General features: G+C 30.4%; 1 protein-coding gene across 3 annotated transcripts in view; it reads right to left on the reverse strand.

Annotated features, from left to right (window-relative positions):
• Positions 1–3,797: 3,797 nt before the first annotated feature.
• The window catches only part of LOC139784364 (uncharacterized), a 40,759-nt gene continuing 20,230 nt past the window's right edge, over positions 3,798–24,326 (reverse strand). Inside the window, exons 1-2 of one of the 3 annotated variants that reach the window (XR_011721545.1) lie at positions 7,406–7,917; positions 3,798–4,622 (exon numbers count right to left, since the gene is read on the reverse strand). Coding sequence is in view for 1 of the 3 variants with exons in the window: in XM_071723538.1 (XP_071579639.1) it covers positions 4,549–4,622 (74 nt within the window). In the remaining 2 variants the exon portion in view is untranslated. Of the gene's footprint in view, positions 4,623–7,013; positions 7,918–24,326 lie in introns of those variants that run through there. The other 2 variants (XR_011721544.1, XM_071723538.1) reach the window with 2 other exon arrangements.

Consider the following 24,326-nt stretch of genomic DNA (forward strand, 5'->3'; position numbering starts at 1 on the left):
AAAACATTATGAAGGATACCTTGCTGAATTTCTGTTTCGCCGTAAATATAACTTTGACACTCGGATTACCGCATTCTTTGATGCAATCTTTCAGATTCCTAATGATAATGTTAAATAAATTATTATCAAACGTTTATTTTTATATTTCTTATTTTTATCCTTTCTCAGCCTATATCTCCGAAGCTATTTGAGTCCGACCCTTATATATATATATATATAAAATGACTCGGGAAGACTCCCCCAACAACATTTTTAAAAATGAACCAAATCGGAGAGGGGGCCCCTTTTATGCATAATTACCTATATATGTATAAGTAGTAGTTTAAGAGAGTGCAAGAGAAAATAAACCTATAACTTTGTCATCTGTTTATCAGCAGACAAATTCTTGCAAACAACGCAAGCTAATGCAAGCTTGTGTCGGAAATTGCAATAATATGTAAACAATGAAGGAGACGACATTCAATCCCTAAATAAAAATTTGTCAGTTGAAACTTCGAACTATTTTCGTTCATAGAGCATATAGAGTAAAAATAGAAATGCTTTTGTGTTTATAGAATATAGAAGGATGGATTAAATCTCGATAAAAACTTGATCAATCCAAGCGTTATTAAGATATAACTTGTCATTCTCAACTGAGTGAATCGCATATAAATACGCTAACGAATCGATTTATTGTTTACTACATGTAACTTGGCGCAAGTGTTTCTTGATATAAGTTGTATAAAATATTCTATAATTGTTAATAAATTTTCAAAAAAATTTATACTTTGTTGGAGAGAGGAAAACATTTTAGATAAAAAATATTAATATTAATAAAATATTAGGATATACATACATCTACATATATATCTATTTATTTAAGGTACTATAAAATAGTTTATAATATTTTTTATATTATACTAAAGTATAAAAATATTGTTAAAATATTATAAAATATCTTTACACTTTAACTGTCTCACACACACTCTTCATATTCACAAAGATCACTTACATTTTTAAAATAAAACCATGTAAATTTTCTTACATAAATCAATTCTCTTCGATATTTTGGATATAAAAATAATATTGTAAGAATTAATATAGAAGTAGGTAACGATATACCAAAATCAACAGTTTACGAGATATTTCATATATTTTATTCTGACACTTTGATATAAGAGGATAAAATATTCACTTTCCGATGACTGCACCTTAATATTTTACGAATTAAATAATGACGTACATTGATTAATACAAAGAAATACATTGACATAAAAATACATAAAAAAAGATACAAAAAAGATACAATTAAAGAAAAATTTATAATTTGCAGTGTAATTGTGTATTTCTTAAAAGCGACTGTATTTTGATTATATCAATCATTAAAGAAATAGGGGAGACCGGGGCTAAACAGTCCGTTTTTTTTCGGTGCCGATTTTTAACAACAAAATAAATAATTGTAGTTAAAATGTGGTATACCACTGTAAAGAGTGAACCTTTAGCTACAAAATTTATATAGGAAATTTTTGTCTATGTCGCTTTGTTTAACCGGTATAGAGCAAAAACGACAACGGTGGAAAAATTGAAATCTCAAAAATGCCGGGGTATAACAGTCTGCACTGCATTTTCGATACATATACGTACATCTAATCCTAAAAAATAATAGGATACATTTTAATAATTGTTTTTTAAGAGAAAAATATAAAAATTTATTTAAAATTTTTATGCGAAACATTATTAAAAAATAGTTACGAGGGTTCCTCTTTCCGCAGAAGTCACTCGCCCGACTTGTTTCACTCCTCGACGTCCGATGACTCTATTCGGTGTCTGAACGGTTGTAATTCCCGTCTCATCCATATTCCATATGCAGTGAGCCCGAAAATGTCTTGGAAATGCACCCGGACTGCTTACTGACCGATTAGCCCCAAACACAAGTTTCAGGTTTGATCGTCCACGAAATATTAGACATCAACGATAATGAAAAAACTACACTGGATTCGTGTTCAGCATGCATTACTCTTTATAATCACGTACCTCGAGATTTGGAGAGCTAATATTATTGCAAATATTACAAAATATCCACGCGCAGAAAATGTAACTTTCACCTTCCGAAAACACGTTTGCCCTCGTAAAAATCATAACACGGCAGGTAACCTGCCGAAACTCCGTTGGTTACATGGGTACTATAAGCAGCGTTTACAATGTTAATAGCGAGTTCGCACAATATACAGGTTCCGAGATATTTGATTAGACGTATTTACCCCGTAGACGTTTTAGCCCCGGTCTTCCCTACTCTATTATCTATTAGACATTATTAAAAAAAAAAATTATTTATATATTTCTAGAGGAGAGAATTTATTCAGATTAGACGGATTGAGAATTAACAATTGATAGAAATATTCCATTAAAATATATTAAAAGAAAAAAATCTCATAATTGTTAAAAATAATTAAAAATTTAAAAATTAATAAATGTTGCTATAATATTATTTTCATGTTTTAAATTTGTGATAATTAAAATAATTCTTTTACTTACAAATTACTTAAGAAATCAACAGTCTAAGTATTTATAGGTATATTTTTTGAATTCATAGATTTCTTGAAATTTCCGAATATTTAAATACTCTGAGTACTTTATATAGAAAATTATATAGAAAAGATATTTTTAATTTTCTTATATAATAATTATAAAAAGATATGACTAGTTCCAAAATACCATCCGAAAAAAGTACAATCAAAATCCTTAATGCCATCCGGTAAAAACCTGTATTCATGAAGAGATTTCATTCACCTGTGATTTATCGATTCTTTTTGTTCTTTTGCAAAATAAAGTCGCTTTACACAATTAACCGTATAAACAACAAAATAAATTCCTTAAATATTATAGAAGAATTTAACTTCTAAATGCGTGGTGCCGCACGCATTATTGTTCCCGTGTGTATATGGCAATATAAATATATTTAGTGCGAAACGCTATCACGTGTCTCTTGATAACCTGGCGATACCTACTTCGTCCAAACTCAAAGTTTAACATGACATTTCATATAAGACATTTAATCGGAAATTATGAACTAATCCAAAGTATGTGATGTGTAGAATGTCAGTTATCAGATAGGTCGACTACTTTTAAAAGTCAAATATCAAAACATACAATAGTTTTGCTTATGCTTTTGAAATTTTCGTGAGACTAATTACATCTCAAAATTAAAAATAAGCAATTCAAAGTCGAGAAATTTAACATTATTAAAATCTAAAACATTAATATAAGAATACTGCTGTAATCTGTAAGAAAAATTTTAAACAAAATAATTAAAAAATTTAAGAACCTTATGCAAATAGAAAACAAAAATGTTAATATTTCTAACAAGAAACTATCTTTTTTTGTAAAAAAGTGTTAGAAATTCAATCTTAGCGATAATTAATTGCGTCTAACGCGATTTTATAATCTAAAAATCTAACAATTTGAAAATTCAATGTTATAGAAAATTAAAACTTATTAATCAAGAAAAAATTCAATACAATTTGCAGTTACTTTTATCAATTGCTATAGGTACTAACTATACTTCATTATTTCATATATTTATATAAAAATATTAAGGTAAGAAAAGTAAATTACTTTATAAAGTATTTCACATTTTATTCTAAAATATAAACTATTTCGTAAGCTATTAAGTTTTAAATAATATTATCTTTATATTTTCATACGCAGAATATGAAAAAAATCGATATATGTAAGAAAATTTGTGGTACTATTTAAAAAAATTTAGAATTATATATAAAAGTTACGTCAACTTTTCAAACAAGGGTAAAATTGATCTAAAAAAGTATCAGGGTTGTGTCTCTTTTATATACTTACATTTCCAAAATATAATAAAATACAAAAGTACTTTTTTACATGTAAAATTATTTTAAAAATTTTCAGTTACGTCATATTTTTTAGATAAGGGTGAAATGTAAAAATCACTTTTCAGTAGTATTATAGTTAAAAATCATAACAATTAGGAATATAAACTTTCAAAAGTTTCAGAATTTGAAAATTGATTTCATAAATTTAATAATTTTGCCCGCCACTATAGAATCTGACAACAGCTGTTTCGTCATCGATTGCATTTACCTTGAATAGAGGCAGAGAAAGGTGAAGCTGGACGATCGCTATTAATTAATTCTGCAGCGCTGGTGCCAAAAGTGTGGTGGTAATGGCGAATGATTTCAGATTCTGTCCTGAGTCCTCGTTGAAGATCCAAATCCCAAAGTTGAAGATCCTCTTCACGCACTGACGCGCCCAAATCTGCTTGAAAGCTTGACGAGAATGTATCACTACTCGACACTTCCGGACTAGATTCTTGAAGAGTTTCAATATACTTGTTGCTCCATTTTCTCCGTACTCCTGCGACAGGTATCCGTGGCATTGCAAGCATCTCACCATTCACCTTAACCTTTTAACTTTTCTTCTCAATCTCCTCAGTGTTATGTCGTAGGTATTTTCGATTAACCGAGAATTGTTCTCAATCTCTAATGCGAGATTCACAAGGCAATTATAAATAAATGTCGATCGATTGTACATGGACTGTCAATGTATAGGTTTCTTCATGTCGTTCGAAAATCGATGGAAGCGCAAGATCACAATCCTTTTCGTGCAATGTTCTGAGAAAAAGAATCGAGATCAGCGCTAAAAATTGATCTTATATTCTTTTCTTCTTTTTACATGTGAATAAATCCTCACATTCCATTTCTCATGGAGGGGAAAATGAGTTAAGCATATTTATATATACATATTTTATATACATATACATAACACACATAAAATTATACCACACTATATATTAATCTCATAATTATTAAATAATTATTATATAAACTTTTCTTTAAAAAGATGTCAAAATTTAAAAATAATATATTTAATTTAAGATATGTTAAATAATATATTTAATTTATCATATTTAAGTCACACATATATCTTCACATATATATTTAAAAATTATGTATATATAGAGTGTCTGGTAATTACCGTACTACCTTTCGTGAATGGGTAGAAAGTGCATTAAATTGAATGGAAAAATCCTTTATACCGTTTTGCGATTATGACAATAAATAATGAGGAATTAATTTAAAAAGATCCGCGAATCAGCGTGCGTCTTGGCGAGAAGAGACAGCCTAGCGTGTATGGTTGCTACACGCGCGAAGGCCCAAATGTCGCTCGTGCACAGCCGTTGTTGTTTAAAGAGCGCTCCTTCCAATGCCTTTTTTACCGCACGTGTAGCAATATTATAGTATAAAGCCATAAACGCTGGGCTGTCTCTTGTCGCTGATTCGCATGGATGCACGCTCATGCATTCGCAGATCTTTATTAATTAATTTCCCATTATTTATTGCAAAAATAGCAAAATAATAAAGGACTTTTCTATTCAATTTAACTCGCTCTACAAGAGATGGTACGGTAATTACCAGACACTCTGTATACTATTTTTTATTTTTTAAATAAAATGTATATTTTTGTATATAAAATATTTATATGTATTTGATACATGCGTATCTCCCTTTCCCACTTCCACGTACGCCAAGCGCACAACATGTACGCACGTATATGCGCACACAAATCAATGAAAAAATTATCTAAAATAGTTTTTATTCATTGAATAGAAAAGAAAACACCCAAGAGAAAAGTTGCACTGTTCAGGCAAGTATAACGAGATAAATTTTTTACACTATGTTTATATATGTATATACATTTGAGATATTAACATAATTTATATTTCTTAAAAATAAAACTATATAATTATTCTTACATATTCCAATTGCTCTAGGCTCTAGTTATTCTACATAAAATATCAAACAATATTATTTAAAAAAAAATCAATAATTTACAAGATATTTTATACCTTATTCTGATGATATATTTTGATATAAGATATTAAATATTTCATAAAATATTCGTCTTTTAATGACTTTACTTTAGTATTTTTATAGAGAAAATTATACGCTTTAATATATAATATAAAAAAATATATGTAAACTTGAATTGACTTTGTCTTGAATTTTCTCTCAACTTTCTTTTATGTTCTCCTACATTCTGATTCCCTTTAAATTCTTTAGATTCTAGAATAGTAAGTTTCTCAACTCAACTACTTTCCAATATAAATGAATTTATAATTAAAAATGTTAAATGCTTTATATAGTTTATCTAATAAATATACAAAGAAAAAAATTTAAAGAACACATCTTAGAGTAACATAGCATTATTTTAGAATAACGTGAAGTAACGATATAGCAGAAGTTATCGTTATAAATGTTATGGCGATCTTTCCTTATGGAAATTATATATGATAGAGTATAAGGAAAGAAGTATCGAGGTCAGCATCTTTCTTCGCTCCACTTTTTCATTTACGAATGCTACATTCTTTCCTCTCCTCTAGCTTCGTCTCCGTCTTTCTCTTTATGCATTTCTTGTTATTGTTAATATATTTTTGCATAAATATTACCTATAAGTGCATTATATTTTAATTGCTTTTCCTATTGATTTTTGTTACTTCATACATTTATTCTCGTTTATTAAGGGCGTAATAAGTTCATTATTATCAATTTATCATATGAGACAAAACAAATAATGAATTTTTACACACGTGCACATGCGCACATGCACACGCACGCATGTACGCAAAGTTAATAAAAACTATAATTATATAATCTATCTAATTATACATATATCTAATATATGTATAATTCTTGTATATTTTCTATTTTTTTATTTATAATAATATTTCGAGAAAATGGCTTCAAAAAATATACATTTAATCTATCATTTCTTTATTTTATTATTTTGTTTCACTGTTTTTACTATACTTTCTCACAAAATAAGAAACTATGTAAAATTAAGAATTTCAAACAGATATTCAAATGTTATATATAAATATTACATATAGATTAAGAGAACAGAAAAATTAAAGAGATTATCATAAATTTCAGAAATTTTTTTACGTGCCAAATAGAACAAAAATGCGAAATAAAACAGAAAAGAAAAAAACACAGTAAACAAACGTTCATTTTTTTCTTGGATATTCAGGTCAGTCTGAAGATTCTAAGCAAAGCAGCTGCTGCTGCATCATCACGTTGCAGTGAGTGTCCATTAGTGGGGGTGTAACGCGTTAACACACGCACGTGTTCTCCTGGCAGCACGCACAGAAGAATGGCTCCGACGCCATCAACGCATCACGACTCGTCGCGCGCGCGCACGCGGACGACATATCGCCATTTTATATTATTATTGTCTTTCAGTGCAAAATTTAGCCCTCAAAGCGATTAGTCGTTAGGCGCGATCAGTACGTGAGATTTCGAGACCATTTAGATCTTTTAATTCTTGGACGTATGATTTTTAGGATAGTTGAAACTCGAACTGTACATTTCGTTGTTAATTCGTCAGATCTAAATACCTTCGACGGTGCACAAACGCTCACAACATAATCACATCGCGACACGAACACCTTCGTGTGAATTGTCGCGTACACGCGTACTATTACACGCGTATCGATTGTCCGAAGTTCATTAGCGTTCGACGTCAGAATTGAAAGCCGTAATGAGGGACGAGCGTGAGGGTCGAAGCTGCAACTCCGACGGTTCGCCTTCGACTGAGGCCAGGCGGATCGCATGGAGTCGCTTGAGAGTGGAACGGCAGACACGAGAGAGAGCCAGCGGCACCAATAGCAGCAACTCGACTTGCCGAAGTCGAGTGGATTCGTTTTTGGAACTTTCACTGTTAACGCGCGCCTTGTGCCGCAGTGTGATTTTGTGCCCGAATAAACTCGCACGCGCATGTGAAAGATTCTGAATTTCGCCGATAGTGTGATTTAATCAACTGAAGCGGCGATCTATAGTCTGCTCTAAATTATAGTCCTTACACGTAAAAAAAAATTAAGTTATAATATATTATATTATATTAACCCAATATAGAATTGATGTAACTAGAAGCTGAGAGAATTGGTTGACCCAAATAATTTTGTGCTTAATTATTTTGGTCAGATGAAATTTTTAATCACTAATTTTAATCTGGAGATAGAATTGATATTTGAATAATTTCTTTCAATTTTAATTTTATTTAGATTTCATAAATTTTAAAACTCTTACTATTAGAAACTCCTATTACCTATTAGAAATCTTGTTGATCCTTTGAAGCAGCTAATTTTTATCTTTTTCAATCGGAACGATCAGATCATAAAAATTTCGAAGCAACATGCTTTTATCGATGAGTACGATGGTAATGGCATTACCGGTGCAAGTACCATATAAAAACAGAGGTGTAAATCCGACCGTGCAACCTTCATGCGGTACATCTTGATGGGTAATGCTAATGCTAATGCCGGCGGTACTGTAAACTTCAAGCCTTATAATTCAAAAAGTACTTAATGAAAAAATAATCTATTATAGGTGTTTTAAAAAGCTCTCGAGGTAAGCTACAAAAATATGCAAAATTGAAAATTGGGGTTTTTATTTAACAAATTAAAGGTTATGTTTACGTAATCTTCAAACGACTATTCAAGGTCAAACCAATGGCACCATCTTATGTCCCCCTCGAAGTCATAAAACTTTTATATAAAATATTTTTTTCTAAAAAATTCTGTAATTTCCAAATATTTAACTGTTTAAAATAAAATAGAACACCCAGTATATATAGTGCAGCTGTTATATTTCTTGACTCTTGCACTTTCCTTGATTCGACAATCAATCGTAATCGCATACAAGATGATGTCTAAAACTGGAGAGCGCAAAGCCTAATAAAAAAACTTCCTAGGTGTGGTAGGGATAACTATTTGACCTCATTCACCTGTTACATACAGTGCGAAATTAGTTGAGTGAATATGAGGCGTCTTACACGTGCATATACGACATACGCGAGAACGCGTTGCGCATGTCGGGATAGAGTTACGAACGCGGGGGAGCATTGAAACGGGGCTGAGAGCTACTATTTAGCTGGGGGCTATCGGGGTGGGTCATGGTCAGAGAAAGGAGGTCAACCCTCGCCATACCCAGGCGAGCCTGGACAAACTGTGTCATACTAACCAGCATTTCGGAAGCGCTGCAACCAAAATTTCCTAAATATAACAAAAATATGGCAAAACCGTCGTATTTGATTTTTTTAAATCTATTCAAAAATATAATTTATTTATAATGTCACATTAAAGGGCGGCAGTGTGGTCTAGTGGTAGAGCGCCAGACTCGTAATCTGAGGAACCAGGTTCGAGTCCACTAGAGCCATGTAGTATGGAAAAAGTTTTTTTCCGAAGAAACTGCGCCCTCCGTGCAAGATAAGATCTTGTGCGGAAAAAACTGGGCTCCGTCTTTTGGAAGAGACGTTAAACCGTTGGTCCAAAGGAAATGGATGAGAGTGGGATAGGGTTGGGTACGTCCCTGCAAAAACGCCGTAAGATACTAGACTGTAAACCCTACGGGGATATACAGTAAATAATAGTTTACGAGTTTTTTTTATAATGTCACATTGGATTCTCAGAATCCTTTTTTTAAACTAATATATCCGTAATTAAGATTTAAATTATGGAGAGTTTTACATGGACCGTTCCTCGTAAAATGTGCTTTAATTTTTAATTAATTGTGATGTTTTCTTACAGATACGCAACTATTGTGTTTCAAGCAAAATTAAAAATAAAAAAGTTTCACAGAATTAACTAAAAATTAACTAAAGTTTCACAAAATTAACTAAATTATATAAATACATATTCTCAAGTTTAAGTAGATTGTTTTATTAAAGTTTTAATTTAAGATTTAGTGCGAAAATATACACTGCCAGGCAAAAGTTTGAAATCATTAATAGAAAATGTCTACTACATGAAATAAAATTAAACTTAATATTAATATATTTTTATTATTTTATTCATTATTTTATAATAAAATGGAAAATAATATAAAATGTTTAAAAATTCCACAAAACATATTTATTTACAAGATAAAAAAAAGTATTAAATACTGAAGAGTATTTGTATTAGACACTTTTTTCAAAGTTGTCACCCTTATATTTAATCTCTCTTTTTTTTAATTAATATAGATAATCTAACGATAAGTTATTCATTTATTTTTTCTGAAGAAAGAGTCTTTCATCTATCTTCTAAAATAGTTTCTATAAATAGTCACAGCTCAGTTTTGGAAGAAAGATTTTACGACCATAGTCCGTTTTTTTTTAAATTGTACAATGCTATGTTAACCGCAACTGTGCTAAGTACCTACAATGCGTGGTTACTTTCAAATTAAGAAAGAATATTACGTAAGGCATAAATTGGATTTGTAAGTAGTGTTTCACTGGAATACTTTTAAATTTTATTGTGCTCTCAAACTTTTGGCCGGTAATGCCATAAGGTTTAAAATGAGGTTTAAAATAATATAAATTGTGACATTTATTAGCGACATTTTCATTAATTACGATTTTATATATACCTACTACAATTATATTAAACAGTACAATTCTTGGTATTATAATGTTTTTTATATGGATATGTGTGTGTGTATATTCCTTGCATACAAATAAGTAATCGCCTCTGAAATATATAGTCGAATAATATTTCGAAGTCCATATGACAATCTTTATCCAAACCACTTTTTGCAATTTATTGCAATATGATGGATGATTCAAAAAAGGCATTCAAACTAAGAATTGAGTGTAAACGAATATGAACGTGGACGGGGTATTGGTGTTGTTGCACATATGGAAGTGGCATGATCAATATATTTTGTCATGTTAATTTTTTGGATAATTATTCGTCGTCCAATTAGTCGGCGACTTTCTCAAACGACGTTCCCATGAGAAACGAATCAGGATGATCTAATTTGCATTAGCACCTCAAAAAAAACCAAATGATTTCAATATACTATAAGAATATGCATTTATAGCTATATGAATATTAACAAGTAGCATTTTATTATAAGCAGAACGAAACGCATATTCATCGTTCAAATATTCTAATAATTAAACTTGTCAATAAATATTACAAGTAATATAAAAATATACCTCTACAAGTTACGATAATTTATGTAAAGAATTGTTGTAGTGTAAAGAAAAAAAAATAAAAAGAATAGATGGAATAAAAAAAATGATAGAATAAAAACAAATAAAAATAAATTATTTTTTGGACAATAAAAATTGTTTATATCTTCATAAAAATTTTGTTTATATTACATATGTATTATCATGTATTATTATGTTTATCTGTTGTATTATCATGTTTTATATTACTTTAGTTGTTTCCGAGTAATTTTCTGTGAAACAAAATTTGTCGTGCAGAAAGAAAGACGTAAAAAAAAACGCAATGATAGATGAACAGATCGTCTTCCGGTGTAAATAGAAATCGCGCGAGAATATAGTTAAAATTCAGACTACATTAGATATAAAGGAAAACAATGATGAAGTACAAGTCGTTACAAAATTTGGATTATAGACCTCATTCCTCACTGCAAGAACTAGATGGTGTGAGGTGAACCTCGCTTTTTGCGTGGAAATTGCAAACCCATGTGAAAATTACGTTCTATATTTACGAAACTCCTTTTGTTAATTACGTTTTAATAAACAACGAGCAATGGTTAAAACCTTTTGTATGTTACTCAAAGTGATAACCTTGACAACATATGTCAAGGTCAAGGCCACTGGAGAGAAGTGGGTCAGTTAATCTAAAGATTTACCGAAAGTATATATTAAGATATGAAATCTATAGTTATAACAAGTATACTTCTCTATATTTTCTTATGCAATATTTATATGCACCTTTAAATACAATTACACATTAATTTTTGTTTTTATATAATTTTACATAACGGATTTTGAAATCTCGACTACTTTTCAACGCAAAACCTTGATCTAAAGAAAATCTAATTAGGGGAAGTGTGTGTAAAACGGCCCCGCCGAGTAAAACGGCCTCCCCCTAGTTTCTCAGAAATACGCAGTCCTGCCGTCTGGCGACTCAGTAGGTTAAGTTGCTCACATGTCACAGACGTGCCTCGTGCATTTTGGCATCAATAACAAACTTCGTACGGATGCAAAACGCAATTTTCCTACTTTCGTTACGTCTGATCTAAGGTAAGTCCAAGCTTTATTAAGTGTTCTTCTCTTTCCCATGCGATGTTCCTAGTCGCTTATATTTTTTTAAATATCTGTAGTGATCCTGTAAGCCGAATATTTTCAGAAATTTTTTATTTAAGGTTAAGTAAACATTTTGTTTAGACTTTGTTGATACAGTTGCAATTGTGGGTAAAACGGCCAAGCTGTAGTAAAGATAAAGAGAACGACGTCGAATGTCTTTTTTGTGGAGAAAATTTCATAAATTCAGTAAGTGGAGAGAAATGGGTTCAGTGCATCTTCTGTAGAAAATGGTTGCATGAGGAGTGCGCCAACACAGAAACAGAAAATGTTATCTGTGATTTTTGCAAGTAAAAAGTAAATATTTACCTATCAAATTACGTCTAAATTTATTTTAAAGTAAGCCTACCTTTTTGTAGTTTAGATCACAATATATAAAATAAGTATATCACAAAGACATATAAAATAGAAATAAAATTATATACCGGGGCCGTTTTACCCATAGGGTGTGGGTAAAACGGTCAAAATGCATGTCTGCAGTTTTTTGTTTGCTACTAATTTTGAAAATTTAGGGGATGCTTATATTCAACTTTTTCAATTAACAAAGATGTCAATGAAAACTTCTGACGGTATTTTGAATCCAAATATGGTTTCCTTTAGAAGTAAAATCAATTTATTCCTTAAGGGGGCCGTTTTACACACACTTCCCCTACATTAATTTTGTACAATAATGTCATATCTTTCGTTAAAAAATTTAGGACAAAGATAAAGCAGAATTGAAAATGAATGATATTGAAATAACACATACGATCTGTTTCATAAGAGTCTGAAATAAAATTTTTACTTATTAATTTAAAGAAATAAGTATATTTGCTTTACTTTATTTTTATTTCTAAGTAAAATTGATCTACGGATGTAATTGTATTTACTTTCTTAAAGCCACATTTATACATATACACGTTTAATCAGCATTTTACGTAAGAATTCTCTCATTTTTTTCCGCCGTGGCGCGCGGAAATTCTTCCTTCCCTTTACATTCTCTCGATCTCCGAACGTATAATTCTAAAATCACAATTCTCTCGTTCTCTTGCAAGTGATCCAGGCTCAAGGCCGAAAGTGGGCGCGGGAGGCACACCCGTGCATGTTAATGCACGACTCTAATCGGTGATCTGTACGACGATGCTGACGTTAGCAATTCCACTACAATTAACTATACAATATGATATGATTTTGACGAAATATTATATATACTGCAGACTACATGTTAAAGAAGAAATTTAACTTTATATATATATTTTATGTATAAAATTGTGTATAAAAGTATAAAACTTGAAGTTAATTGGTTCATTTTTTTAGATTTTGAGGTACAAAATATAATTCTCTTTGATTATAAAAGAGACTACAATGTTTCTAATTCGCATTAAATTAAAAAAAAATATTGAAAATCTTCAAAATACAACTCGAGGTTGTAATATATATAATTGATTTCTCTTTACTTCACATCTGTTTCATTAAATTAAATACAAAAAATGTATCACTATTATTTTCTGCTACGTGAGAAAACTATCCAACGAGCATGTCTATTATCTCTTTTAACTATAGGTACTATTAATTCTTGAACATTACATTAGAGTAGGTATGCCATATCTGTAATATTTTAGAATGCGTACCATTTTTATAAAAGATATGAAAAATACTCCAAGTAGAAGGTGATAAAGGGAAAGTTATAATTCCCTTTTAATTTCCACGTTGTGTAGTATCAACGTTTACCAAGCAGTTGGTGTATCAAATTTTAAAATTGTCATGTACAGTATATCCTAGTTGGTATAACTAATATTCATCGCTATTTTATGAATTATCAGAGCAATGGTAACTTAGCTTATAGCGGTTTACATATAGTTAATTTAGTTGCTTTTTAACAGAGTAGTTATTAGTTATTTTTAGATAAATTCACTGTTTTTAATAGAAAATTAAATTTTGGAGAATTAACAGAAAAATGACATATTCAATATTCCTTATAAAGTTATTAAAAATAAAATAAGTCGTCCAAAAAGATGTAGCTGTTATCCTTGTTTTTAATCCATAAATATAATTTCTAAAACTTGTGTATCAAAAGACAATGTGCAAGGCTTACGGCACGTATTTATTTGTAATGCTACAATTTGTAATAAATAATTTGTTCAAGTTTTATATTTAATTTTTCTCGCTATTTTTTTCTGTCTTTATTTTTGTTGAGAAATTTCACAATTTTATTTAATTCAAATTAATAAGTTATATTGGATTCGCCCTTTTAAATAACGATGAGTAAAATAGGCCGAATTTTGGCCTAAAAGGTGTAACGTAAGTTATACATGTATTTATACATTTTTTGAGTCACTGAATACAATAATAGTATTTTTATTCGTCTAAACCCGTGGAACAGAGGTCGAAATTCACCTTAAAAGGTTCGAAATAAATTACTTTTAATATATCTAGTAATTCGGTTAAGGATTTTATTCCAATTATTTAATTACTTGTACTATAGTTTGATTTTATTACTCTTTTTACTAAAAACTGAGGAAATACTCAAATATTCAAAATAAAACACTTCAGAAATGCTAAATTTAACATAGCAAAATCAATATAATTAAAAAATTATATAAATTTTAATAATAATAATAAAAGATAGTTAATTTCTTATTCAAAGAATCTTGAGTCTCATCAGATGTGCACCTCCATACCTACATTGTGCAGTTTTAATGTTAAAATAGTGGACTTCCATTTTTTCTTTCTCTTCCTTCATATTGATTTCGCAATGTTAGATTTAGCATTTCTGAAGTGTTTTATTTTGAAATATTTCTTAAGGCTCCTGTTCACTCACTGCAGCCATCTTGGATTGATGACGTCAGAAGCGAGAAAATCATGAAAATATATCATAAAAATTCTTGCGATTTACACTAAAATAAAAATGCTTTTTAATAAAATACCATCTGTAAACGATAAAATAGATTTGTAAAATACACCGAAAATTCCCCTTTTATATGAGTAATCCACATTTGTCGAAGTGAATGTTGCCTAATCAAGAACGAAAACAAGCCGTTTGACAGCTGCCGAATTGAAATAAGTATTTGCTTGCACATATTAAATCACAATAAAGTGGATATCTTCGGTATATTTTAACACTATCACAATAATTTTAAATGTAAAAACACTGCACTAAAATGAAGAATAACGCTGTAAATCGCAAGGATAATTTTGCTTTGACGTGTCATTTTTCACGTCTTTTTAGTTCACAGTTTTGCCAAGTGTGACGCTGTCATGCGAAAACGCGGAGTTGGCTCGCGAGCCAGCAGGAGCCTTAAGTTTTTAATAAAAAAAATAATAATAAAACTAAACTATAATACAAGTAATTAATTGAATTTAAATAATTGAAACAAAATCGTCAACTGGCAATAAATTACTATTAAAATATACAATAAATTGTGAGGACGAGCGTGGCCTAGTAGACAGCGCACTGGTCTATTGAGCCGAAGTCCCGGGTTCGATCCCCGGTAGAGCTAGAAAAATTATATTCGCTCGTTCTCCTCTCGGAAGGCAATGGCAAACCACCGAAGAGTATTCTTGCCATGAACACGTCTCTAAAAAAATATAACCGTTCGAAATCGGCGTTAAACTGTAGGTCCCATATACAATGTATATAATCTACGTGCACAACACATGTATATGAAGAGAAGTCACCACGCTCAAACACGAGTAATAGGACTTTTGTTTCGTTATACAATAAATTACTATTAAATTACTATTAAAAGTTATGTTTTATTTCAATCCCTTTAAGGTGAATTTTGAACTTTTCAACGGGTTTAGACGGATAAAAATGCTACCACCATATTCAGCAACCCAAATATATGTATAACTTACGTTACACTTTTTAGGCCAAATATGATCCATTTTACCCATCATCGTTTGTTGAACTTTTACTAAAGAATTATTTTCCAGGGCTTCAAAATATTTTAAGTATCTAACTCGAGACAATTCATCAATTAATAAATGGAAAAAAATAAAAAATTCCATCAAGTATTCGTGATATACTATACTTCCATGGTGCAATAATAGTTAAAAATTATCTTCATCATGCTTAGTTAGTACCTACTCTTATTGAACAAAATGGACTGCTATAAAATATCTTTTACTTAAATAAACCATTCGTCCACTCTAAAGAATCATAGTTTATTTATATTAATTTTTTATTAAAAAAGAATATAATTTTATTTAATTAAATTTTTCTTTTTTTCTTGTTTATATTGCGCTGCATCTGTTCTGATCATTTTTACTTCAACTGCAGTGTTTTTTAAATGTTAAAAAAAATGATGATTTTAGAGTTTATAATATCTATGTCATAGGTATTTAACATACACACATATACAGGGTATAACATAAATGTGGGCCGCTACTTTAGAGGTGTATTTTCTCGTCCAAATAAGCAGAAAAATCGAATTAAACCATCTCCTTTAATAGGTAGAAAAGTATTCACATAAACGTATGTCCAAAAATGCATCGTTTTCACGTTATGCTTAAATTAAAACTTAAGACATAATTAGGTACAAAGCGTATTATTTTATTTTTAGCAATACAAAACAGTAGAAAATAAAAGTGAAATAAAAAAAATCTTAAAGCAAATGCTTCAAGTGATTGTCCCTAGCCAAAATACACTGCTCTGCCCGTCATTTTAGTGATTGTCTCACTCTTTCACAAATACCCGACGTGTTGCGTATTTCATTGAACCCGTTTTCAATGCACTGACGAAAGTTATTAATGTTGTCAACAGGCCGAAAGTAGACAATTTGTTTTAGATTTCCCCAAAAACACAAGGACACTAGGGAACCACTGGTGAGCCATCCTTCGTGCAGCTTTAAACATGACTGTATAACGCGAAACTGATGCATTTTTTGACATACGTTTATATGAACTTTTTTGCTTATTTTGACGAGTATAATACACCCCTGAAGTAGCGGCCCACATTTATGTTACACTGGGCGTCCCACTTTAAATGCCCCAGGCAAAAATATGGAAGATACGGAAAAACGTTTAAGACAAAAGTTGCAGGATATCAAGAGGGACAAATAATCGTAAAATTAATTTTCAAAAAAAATCTTTTTTTTTTAAGTCACATAAAGGTCATCGCTATTTTTTTTAACAGAATTGTGTGATTTTTTAAATAATATGATTCTTTTAATTATTCTACATATAAAAGTATTAAGGTAAAGTTATCAAAAAATTAATAGTTTATGAGATATTTTATATTTAATGTCAAATGTGCCAAAATAATAAGATGAGTCAATTGGTGTAAAGAAAACACATTGTTGCTTTGCAAAAAAATTATGCAATTTCCAATATGCAACTACATGTCTTTTTTGCAAAGCAATAATGTGTTTTCTTTACACCAATTAATTAATTTTATTATTCTGTACATAAAAGTGTTAAAAAATTAATAATTTACGAAATATTTTATATTTCACGTCAGAATAAATGCCAAAATAAAATTTAAAAAATTTTGTAAACTAATTTTTTGGTAACTTTACCTTAATACTTTTATATGTAAAATAATTAGGAGAATTGTATTATGGAAAAAGAAATCATACAATTTTATTAAAAAGAAAATGGTGATGACCTTTATAACCTAAAAAAATCAATTTTTTAAAAATTGATTTACTATTATTTGTCCCCCTTGATATCCTACAACTTTTGTCTGAAACATTTTTCCGTATCTTACATACTTTTTGAGATATTTGCCTAGGGCATTTAAAATGAAACCCTGTATATGTATAACATCCTATGAGCATGCATTTTATTATAATAATAATCATTAGTATGTAAAATATACATATATAGGGGAGACCGGGGCAAAGTCATCACTATTTTTTCGGTGCCGATTTTTAACAACAAAACAAATAATTTTAGTAAAATGTGGTATACCGTTTAAAGAGTGAACCCTTGGCTACAAAATTTATACGAACATTTTTGGTCTACGTCGCTTTGTTCAACTGGTATAGAGTGAAAACGACAAAGGTGCAAAAATTGAAATGTCAAAATTGCCGGGGCGGAGTCGTCACTCCATTCTCGGACTGAATTTTAAATGAAAATTCATAATTCCAATCATGAAAAATGATAGGATACATTTAATTAATTATTTTTTAATAGAAAAATGGAAACATTAATTAAAAACACGATGGCGGAAAATAATTACAAGAAAAGCGCACACACTTATGTGCCCTACGCTCGCACGTTTCTCGTCAGCTCTATTCTGTCATCTCTGAGCACACGCAGCACATATTATCCAAGTCCTCGCCGGAATCCGACCACTGCTGTTTCTTTGACTTTGATTTTTGCCGGAAACCTCCATGATATGGCTTGGTGACGACTTCGCCCCGGACACAAGTTTCAAGTTTGGTCGCTCATAAAATATTAGAAATCAATGAAAATAAAAAAACTTCACTGGATTCGTGTTCAGCATGCATTACTCTTTAGAATCACTTACTTTGAGATTCGGAGACACAATAATATTTAAGATATTACAAATTTTTGACGCGCAAAAAATTTTACTTTCGACCTCCGAAAACACGTTTGCCTCGATAAGAATCACAACATGGCACATAACCTCACTCAACTCCGTTGGTCACGTGGGCACCATAAGTCGCGTTTACAGTACTAATGACGAGTTCACACAACATACAGATTTCGAGATAATTGCAATGACGACTCCGCCCTGGTGACGACTTCGCCCCGGTCGTCTCCCCTATGTATTTAGTACATAATCTATATATAATCAAATGTTCCGACTGACTCATCAACGGCCAGCCCAAACCCCTACGCCTAGAAACATGAAATTCGGGGAGTATATTATTCCTTCAATGACGTAAGCACCCACTAAGAAGGGATTTTTAGAAATTTGACCCCTAATGGGGTGAAAAGGGATAAAATGTATTTTCACGGATTCCTCAATATCTCTTAGGCCCGATAAGATATCCACTTGGTCTTTGCTTACAAAGGTTACTCAAATGCTTAAAAACATAATTCAAGATTTTGCCCTAATCAACCCCTAGAGGTGCAAATCTAAATTCGAGGGTGAATTATAGAATCCTTCGCATACCGTAGCGAAGCACGGGTGTATCAAGCTAGTAGAATATAATTTAGTATAGGGGAGACTGGCGCAAGTTGTTACACGGATAAAATGTTACAGCGTAAAAAGTAGGTTCATGTAACCGTCTAAGAAACGCTAGATAAACGATTGTGAAATGTATGATTATTTATCTTCAAAATGCGTTTATCTAGCGTTTCTTAGATGGTTTCATAAACCTACTATTTACGCTGTAACATTTTACCCGTGTAACAACTTGCCTCAGTCTCCCCTACATATATGTAGAATATATATAAAAATAATTAATTTCATAATACTTACTTCCAAGTATTTCATAACATTCAATTATTATGAGTGAATAATAATAGTATTTATGTATTAAAATATTTGATATATTAAAAATAATCATAAATTTTAGTACTAATCCAGATTTTAAAATCACAATTGTATTTAAGTTTTCTTTTAAATATTTAAAATTAAATTAAAAATTATAAATTTTATACATATACAATTTTATTTTTATTTCTTTTTCAAACATTTGTCGCATATTAAAATCAAAATAATTAATAGTCATTTTCTTATTGTAATCATACGCGTAAAATATAAATTATCAATTCTATGACGTCTGAAGCTATTAAATATCTCTTTGTGATATCGTGATAAAATATTTAATTTGTTCACCAAACTTCATAAATTAAATTGAAAATATTGAATACTAAATGTTGCAAAAATTTTTAAATATTAAGGTAGATATATTTTACAAATTAGTATCTATGTATAAAATATTTATAATATATTTAAGATTAATATTTATAATATATTTATATATGTATATTATAAACACAATGTATTTAAGATAATTCAAGAAAAATATCTTTAAATTTTCAACAATTTTTTAATTAATATTTAATATTTATCTACCAATTAAATAAGTCATATAAAAACTTTAAATTTAAGTACCTAATATATAAATTTAAAATAAAATTACGATACATTACATTATTTCAAAAAATATTTTGAAAATGTATATCAAATTTATTAATACTAGACACCACAGACGCGCGCTTCGCGCGCTATTTAACTTTAACATTATGCTATTACTATTACACTATTAACTCCTTGATCCACACAACTGTCAAAATATACGATGACAGCTGCAAATGAAGTAAGCGCAGCGAGAGAACCAATGGGCATCGCGGAAAAGCGACAACAATAAGCTTCGATAGATTCGAGTATCAACTTTACATCCCTTTTTTTAGATAGGACTAGATAGGACTAGATTATAGCGCGCGCTTCGCGCACGTCTTGTGATGTTTTGCTTCCTCATAGAGGAAGCTTTGTTTTCATAAACTTCGTATATGGACCTTTGATCGTATATAAAGCTAGGTCTAATCAACCAAATTTTAAAGAATTATATATGAAATAGGAGAAAAGAAGACCAAAGAAAAATTGTTTTTTTTAGTTTTTGGCCCGTATTCATAGTCGGATCTTATTTCAAGACTGTCTTAAGTAATGTCTTAAGATGCTAATACGGCTCTGTGATTGGTTCATAATATCTTAAGATCATACTTAAGACGGTCTTAAATATAAGATCCGACTATGAATACCGGCCTTTGATGCCAATGTGTTCAGAATGTTCTAAAACGTCGGAAAATCGTAATTTTAAAAAATGTCCGTATGTGTAGGTATGTATGTGTGTGTGTGCCAAATTTACCGAAATTTCTATAACTCAAGAACTGATTGATCAAATTTTAAAGAATTATATATGAAATAGGGGTAGAAAAAACTGAAGAATATAATAGAATTAATAAAAATTGCTAATAATAAAGGGGTTACCGATTTCTATCTAAAAAAATCTACGTGATTACTCTAATTTCCGCAAATTTTGAGATATCGAGCTTAATTTTTTTTTATAGATAGAGTATCATTAAAGGTAGGTTGGTGTCGAATTTGGCAATGATCGGTGAAGGGGTTACCGATTTTTGCCTAAAAAGTGTACAAGTTATACATGTAATCTTATATATAAAGTATTATTACAGAAAGGTTGTTTTAAATTTGGCGAAGATTGGTGAAAGGGTTTCTGCCTAAAAAATATATAGGGTACACACAGAAAAATATATACTACCTACAAGTTAATATTACTTGCTTCAAGTATTTGATAAGTTCATATATGAGCAAATCTACCATAAAGTCGTCATAAGTATCACATTTACTCAAAACATATTCTAGATCTTAGCAAGTTTAGTACTTGAAACAAGAATATTAAATTAATACGAACATTCTGTTTACTTACAATATAGAGTCCACGGAAGAGAAGCATATACTTCAATAAAGATATCACATTTTCTTGAGAGAAGTTTATCCGTTATTTGAATCAAGTAAAAATTTTATTCATCTAGAATAATCGTTTACTTCAAAAAAGAATTTGTATTCTTGATGATTACAATTAATATTATTTTTATTTATTTAATTTTCTTTAATTCTTTAGTTCCTAAGTGGAATGTAGGTTAGGAGGTTTTCGTGCGCGGTGCGGAGGGGTACAGTTTAGAATATAAAAATTCCTGTCCTCAGGTGGACTCGAACCCGGTTCCTCGTGGTTATGAGTCTGACACTTTATCACTAGGCCACATCTCTGATTATATTCTTAGTGCTGCAGTATCTAGTTTTCACAGAAGTGATTCATTGATTTCAAGTATTTCATATTCTTACCTAAAGAATCAGTAAATATTCAAATCAAGCTTATGTGGCTTTTCTTAGATAAAGTTTACAGAATATACTTGAAATCAATGAATCACTTCTGTCAAAACTAGATACTGCAGTACTAAGAATATAATCAGAGATGTGGCCTAGTAATAAAGTATCAGACTCATAACCACGAGGAACCGAGTTCGAGTCCACCTGATGACAGGAATTTTAATATTCTAAACTATCTAAACTGTACCCCTCCGGACCGCGCACGAAAACCTCCTAACATTAGAAGAATGTTGTTCTATACAGCCAAGTATTTCATATTCTTACCTAAAGAATCAGTAAATATTCAAATCAAGCTTATGTTGCTTTTCTTAGATAAAGTTTCAGAATATACTTGAAAGAAGAATAAATTCTTCTTTTAAGCACATAATGATAAGCTTTTCTAATACTTATGATAAGTATATCTTAAAACTAATATTAAGAAAATATTCTTTGTTGAAGAAAACTATTACTCAAACCAAATAAAATAAAATGAGTAATTGCTTTTCTTGGCTGTAGAACGATATTTTTCTGTGTGTAGACCGAGGCGAATCGGATTACTAATTAGCACGACAAAACAGCTCGTTTGAAACAAAACACTAACGAAAACTGTCTTAAAACTTATATTGATCCGATTCACCTCGGTCTACCCTCAGTTATTTGAAGGATAGAATATATCATTAAAGAAAGATTGTTATTGAATTTGGCGAGGATCGGTGAAAGGGTTACTGATTTCTGCTTAAAAAATGTGTAAGTTATTTGATGGATAGAATATCATTTAAGGAAAGTATTGAATTTGGTGAGAATCGGTGACGGAGTTACGGAGTTAATGGACGGCCGGAACGCATTGACGGCGCATGCGGGTGGGGTATTTCGTGTTACTCTATGATATTAACATCATTGTAGGCGCGTAATACAAATAGTTATTGAGATAAACAATGGCGCGGAATTGTCAACCGCGCGGTAATTGCCAACTCTCCCCTATCGATGGCACTTTTTAAAAGAGGATTATCCATGCCTATTTAAAACAAAGTATTTTCGTGCGAGTTTTCATGCGATAAAGGCTAAAATGATACTGAAATAAAAATTAACTGCTTAATTAATTTGCAGACGTATATACATAAGTACGAAAAATGTATTATACAAACAGTTTAAAAAACACACATTTCAGAAAATATATAAAAAGAAATTTTATAATGTATATAAAAATTTTTATATTATATACAAATAAAACTATCATATCGTAAAATTTTCAACAAATTTGAATTAGTGTTATTTTTTAAGTCTGAATTAATGCTGTAAAAAACAGAAATTTGAATCATTCAGTGCTTTTGTTTCATTGTCAGTAACAATAATTTAAAATTCTCCCTTTCATGCGGCTAGCTTTTAGGACACGCATTTCTGCGCAGATTATATCACCATATCTCTTGCAAAGTCCTATTTCTCCCGTTCTTATTTGATCTCTCGATTCGTTTTTAATATCTAGATTTATAATTTTTGTACAATTCAGGAACATATAACTTTAATGTTTTAAAACATTTCGTAACACTCGAACATATATTTATTATTTTAATGAATTAAAATCGCTCCTATATTTTCTTCGTTTGAACAAGTACGAAATATCATCTTGCTTATGTGAACGGTGTTAGTATCGCTAGGATGCAAGGCCTATCACGGCCAATGGCGAGCAAACCGGACACAATTACAGAATCTCGTGAAGCTTCGGTGAACACCGCGAGGCCTCCGACACGCATCGAGGCCTCGTCGTTTCTTTCGCTCGCTCTCGCTGTTTCTCTGGCTCTTGTTTCAAAACTGTATAAGTACTAACTCGAATTATACATGCTTCTGAAGTTAGATGGAAATGTTAAAATGTTAAAAAATATATGAAAACATATCGCACTTTATATATATGGAATTCTAATGTATAAAAGTTGAAATTTATATATAGATATATCTATACTATTATATAAAATTCTTACGGGTGGTGTATGTTTGGCCGTTTTTAACTTAAAAACTATTGGACCGAATTTTTATCAAAAGTATATAAAATAGGGGTAGAATTTTCCGGAAAGTGCTATATAGTGTATAATTTTTCGTTACCAATCTTTTTTGGAACCGGTATCCGAAATTTTTCCAATTTTTCGGGAAATAATTGACTGAATCTTAAAGAATTGTATATGCTTTTACATTAATCTACCGATTTATCGATTTAGTTAAAACCGGTTCAAAAATTTTATTAATTTTTTTAGGATGGGTTTAATTGCCACGATGTGTATTATTTTTCGATAACAATTTATTTTTTTTAAACCGGTTGAAAAATTTAATTAATTTTTCGAGGATGGGTTTAATTGCCACGATGTGTATTATTTTTCGATAACAATTGAAATAAAGTTGCTGGCTTCACATATTATATGTCAACAGTCACTTCAATTCG

This window comes from Temnothorax nylanderi, unplaced genomic scaffold (genome assembly GCF_030848795.1).
Source record: "Temnothorax nylanderi isolate EJ_2023f unplaced genomic scaffold, tnyl_v1.0 TNYL_tig0616_pilon, whole genome shotgun sequence".
Taxonomy (NCBI): Eukaryota; Metazoa; Arthropoda; class Insecta; order Hymenoptera; family Formicidae; genus Temnothorax; species Temnothorax nylanderi.